Here is a 4,066-nt window from a genome sequence, read left to right on the forward strand (position 1 = left end):
CTCCTAGAGGGAGTGAGGGACCTGCCGCCCCCGAATTGCCGCAGGTGCCGCCCCTCTCCCTTGGCCGCCCAAGCACCTACTTGTTAAGCTGGTGCCTGGAGCCGGCCCTGATGCCACTAAACTTCCAGATATGTATTTTCATGTTTTCTGGGTTGTCGAGCCCTGGCTTTTGCTGTACAATCCGTCCGCTTCCCTGGCATGTGTAGATCTGGTCAGGCCCATTGTTCATAGTTCTGTGTGGAGAAGTGTCTTTGCTCGTCTCATGTTTTCAATCACTGTAGAAAACACTTGAGTTACTGAAAGCGCTGATATGGTGATGCTGTGTGCATTTGTTAATGTACAGTACAGACCATATAGCTAAATTATGTGGGAGTGGAAAATAAAACTATACTATGCTTTGAATCTCCTGACTTTTAAATGGTTTATTTTTTCAAATAATTATATCTTTCCAGCAATTTGTAAATTGATAACTGTTCACAACCATAACTGTATCTTAGCAAAGCTTTTTTGCATGGGGATTTTTCTGCAGAAAATATTTGAAAACACTGATTTGTAAACTTGTTGTAGATTTTTTACTTTTTCTGATAGGACTGTATTTTAACTATGGATTTAGTGTAAACGCACATTTAGAGCAACACACACTTCCGTTTTAATCAGTATTTCAGTAACAGAGTTTGTAACCTTGAAACAGAGCAATTCAATTAACATATTACTGACCTGCACAAGTGCACTGTTGCCAATGCTTGTGATTTTTTTATCACGTTTTAAAATGTTTGGGTTTTTTTCTTAAAGTCCCAGCTCCTTGAGTCATGTGACTGTGACAATCTCATCTTTAATTTTACAACGTAAGTTTCTAGCCCTCATGGTTTCAGAGAAAAGATTGAAAATGATCTGCCAGGTACCATAAAGGTTCTAAAACCAGAAGGCAGAGAGAGAACCCAAAATACAGCTTTAAAGACCTCGTGGTTTTTTTAAGGGGCAGTCTCATTATATTAACACTCAGGATTGGTAATATTGCAAGTGGGAATCGTTATCCACTTTAGTGACTTAACTGATGGAAATTTCAAACTGAGTCAATTTCAAACTAATACTGAAATTTGCAAAAACCTTGAACGCAAGCAGGTCAGCTGCCGTGGCCTGCACAGTCTATCACACCTCTACAACCAGCTTCCTGAGGAAGTTTTGAGAGATTCAGATATTGTCAGGGAAGTTGTCAGAAATAAAAAGCTCAACTTTCCAGCAATACTCAAAGGCACTTGTTTCCATTGAGGGCTAATGAACAAAGCAAATGTAACATTTCAAAAACAAGCTGTTTGAGAGGATGTTCCACTAAAATAGGTCCCTTTTCAAAAATTAAACTCTCAAATCCTTATTTCTTTATAAATACCATGTCTTGTTATAAGCTTGAGATGAAACTAACACTGTTTCATGTAAAATGTTGCTTATTTCACTCACAGTTTGAAATATCTTCTGGTTCATATGCATACATTCTGTTCTTATACTTTCCTGTCAGATCGGCTCGAACTGTCATAGAGGGATCTTTAGGAGGGGAAAAGTCCAAAATGTTAGCAATGGAGGTCTTTAGGAAGGAGCAGTGCTGCTTAATTTTGGGGGGTGGGGTGGGGGTGGGGGTGGATGGTGGGAGGGGTGGGAAGAGATTCAAGCCTTTAAAAATGGTGTTCATTAGCACAGCACTCTGACACTGTGTTTATGCCAGGGGTTTTCAGGACAAAATTTTTGGTGCCCTCAGACTGCGACCACCAACTGTTGCTGGTGGCCACTCTCACACTTTTTCCTAAAATACTTAATTTGCTTTAGGAAAACCAAATAAATATGCCCACATTCACATCCAAGTGACTGTAATTTATTTATTGCTAGCTAGTAAGTCTGTTGTGAAAAGTGATATTAACAAACCATACATGTATCACTTTTCACAGCAGACTTAATCAGCCCTGGCAAGCCTGGGGACAAATTCAGCCCTGGATGGAGGGTTGCGGGGAGGCAGCGTGGGGCTGGAGCCTGAAGTCCTGCGTCCAGAGCCCGAAGCCCCATGGCCAGAGGATGAGGTCCAGGAACACAGCCTGAAGCCATGTGGCCGGAGCCTGGGGCCTGCCACTGCACAGCCAGGGCTGGAGCCTGAAGCCTTGCAGCCAGAGCTTGCTGCCCTGCCACCCGAGGGCTGAAACCCAAAGCCGGGGAAGGTGGGAAACTTACTGGCTGCCTGCTCCTAAAACGTTGTGCTCCAGGGGGACAGGGCCCAACCCTGCTGCTGGCCCCAGCAACCAACACCAGGGTGGTACATCCAGGAGCGAGGAGGAGGGGGCTCTACTTTGCCCCCCCCCCCATCACAGCCCAGGAAGCTGTGGCTGCAAGTAAAGCCCCTGGTAGCCGCATTTGAGAAACGCTTTAGGCTAACAGCCCTGAGGATCTCAGAGCTTAGTATCTGCCTTAGACTGGCTCTTGGACAATAGACTGGTTAGATGCATCTGAATTGCCATTCCAAAATTGGTAATGATGCCAGGTAGGTGTGGTCATTAAAAAGGGTCAGTCTTTGTCCCGTTCATGCCCAACAATCTTACATTGAATTTCCCCTGGAACTATTGCTTATGAGGCTAGACCAGAGGGAGGCAAACTACGGCACGTGGGCCACATCCAGCCCGCAGGACCCTCCTGCCTGGCCCCTGAGCTCCTAGCCCCCGGCCCCTCCCCTGCTGTTCCCCCTCCCCCGCAGCCTCAACTCACGCCGCCACTGGCGCAATGCTCTGGGTGGCGGGGCTGTGAGCTCCTGGGGCAGCGCAGCTGCAGAGCCCGGCCTGACCCAGTGCTCTGTGCTGCGCGGTGGCGACGGCGTGGCTGGCTCCAGCCAGGCAGCGCAGCTGTAACGCTGCCAGCCACCGGTGCTCCAGGCAGCGCGGTAAGGGGGCAGGGACCGGGGGGCTTGGATAGAGGGCAGGAGAGTTTGGGGTGGTGGTCAGGGGGCGGGGGTGTGGATAGGGATCAGGGCATTCAGAGGGTGGGGTTGATTGGGGGGTTGAATGGGGGCAGGTGTCCCAGGGGGGCAATTAGGAATGAGAGGAAGGGTTGGATGGGGCGGTAGGGGGCAGTCAGGGGCAGGGGTTCTGGGGGTGGTCAGGGGAAAGGGAGAAGGGGTGGTTGGATGGGGCAGAGGTCCCGGGGGGGGCAGTCAGGAAGGAGAGGAGGGGTTGGATGGAACAGCAGGGGGCAGTCAGGGGTGGGGGTTGTCAGGGACAGGGAGCAGGGGGGGTGGATGGGGCAGGGGTCGGCCATCAGGGAACGAGGGGGGGGTTAGATGGGGCAGGAGTCCCGGGGGGGGGGCCGTCAGGGGGCGAGAAGCGTGGGGTGGGGTGGATAGGGGGCTGGGCCACACCTGGCTGTTTGAGGAGGCACAGGCCCTCCATACAATTTCCGAAACCCGATGCAGCCCTCAGGCCAAAAAGTTTGCCCGCCCCTGAGCTAGACCCTGTCCCTGGAAAGCCCAATGAATCCTTAATAAATATTCAGATATAGGCAGGGAATCTAATTCTTATCTATTTTCACACACTACAGCATGATGTCATGTTGGGTCTGTATCATGTATACAGGGCCGGCTCTAGGCACCAGCAAAGCGAGCAGTTGCTTGGGGCGGCAAATTTGCAGGGGCGCAAGAATCCAGCCGGGGAGCTGAGAACCAACAGGAGGCCCTGGGAGCTGTAGTTCCCTGGTTAGCTCCCTGCCTATAGAGCCAGCCCTGGAGCAGGGAAAGAACTACATTTCCCAGCATTCCCTCGGCCGCAATTAACAGGAAAGGGAGGGAGAAGGAATGTGGAACTGAAACCTCATGCTGCAGCTTGCTGTGAATGGTAGGGACCGAGCCAGCTCTAGGTTTTTTGCCGCCCCCCACCCCAGCCCTGGCTCCCTCGCACCCCAGTGTTGCCCCAGCCCTGGACTCTTCCCCACCCACACCCCCTGCTGCCCCAGCTCTGGCCCCCACCTGCACCCCCCTGCTGCCCCAGCCCTGTGCTCTCCCCCCACCTGCATCTCCTGCCACCCCAGCCCTGGGCTCTTC

At 51.2% G+C, this 4,066-nt stretch overlaps 1 protein-coding gene across 1 annotated transcript in view; it reads right to left on the bottom strand.

Annotated features, from left to right (window-relative positions):
* Window positions 1–208: 208 nt before the first annotated feature.
* The window catches only part of LOC113406976 (anterior gradient protein 2 homolog), a 5,391-nt gene continuing 1,533 nt past the window's right edge, over window positions 209–4,066 (bottom strand). Inside the window, exons 2-3 of the mRNA XM_026653961.1 lie at window positions 1,456–1,539; window positions 209–275 (exon numbers count right to left, since the gene is read on the bottom strand). Of these exons, the coding sequence (XP_026509746.1) occupies window positions 226–275; window positions 1,456–1,539 (134 nt within the window). The 3' untranslated portion in view covers window positions 209–225. The remainder of the gene's footprint in view (window positions 276–1,455; window positions 1,540–4,066) is intronic.

The sequence above is a fragment of the Terrapene carolina genome, unplaced genomic scaffold, assembly GCF_002925995.2.
Source record: "Terrapene carolina triunguis isolate 2854851 unplaced genomic scaffold, T_m_triunguis-2.0 Scaffold173, whole genome shotgun sequence".
NCBI lineage: Eukaryota > Metazoa > Chordata > Testudines > Emydidae > Terrapene > Terrapene triunguis.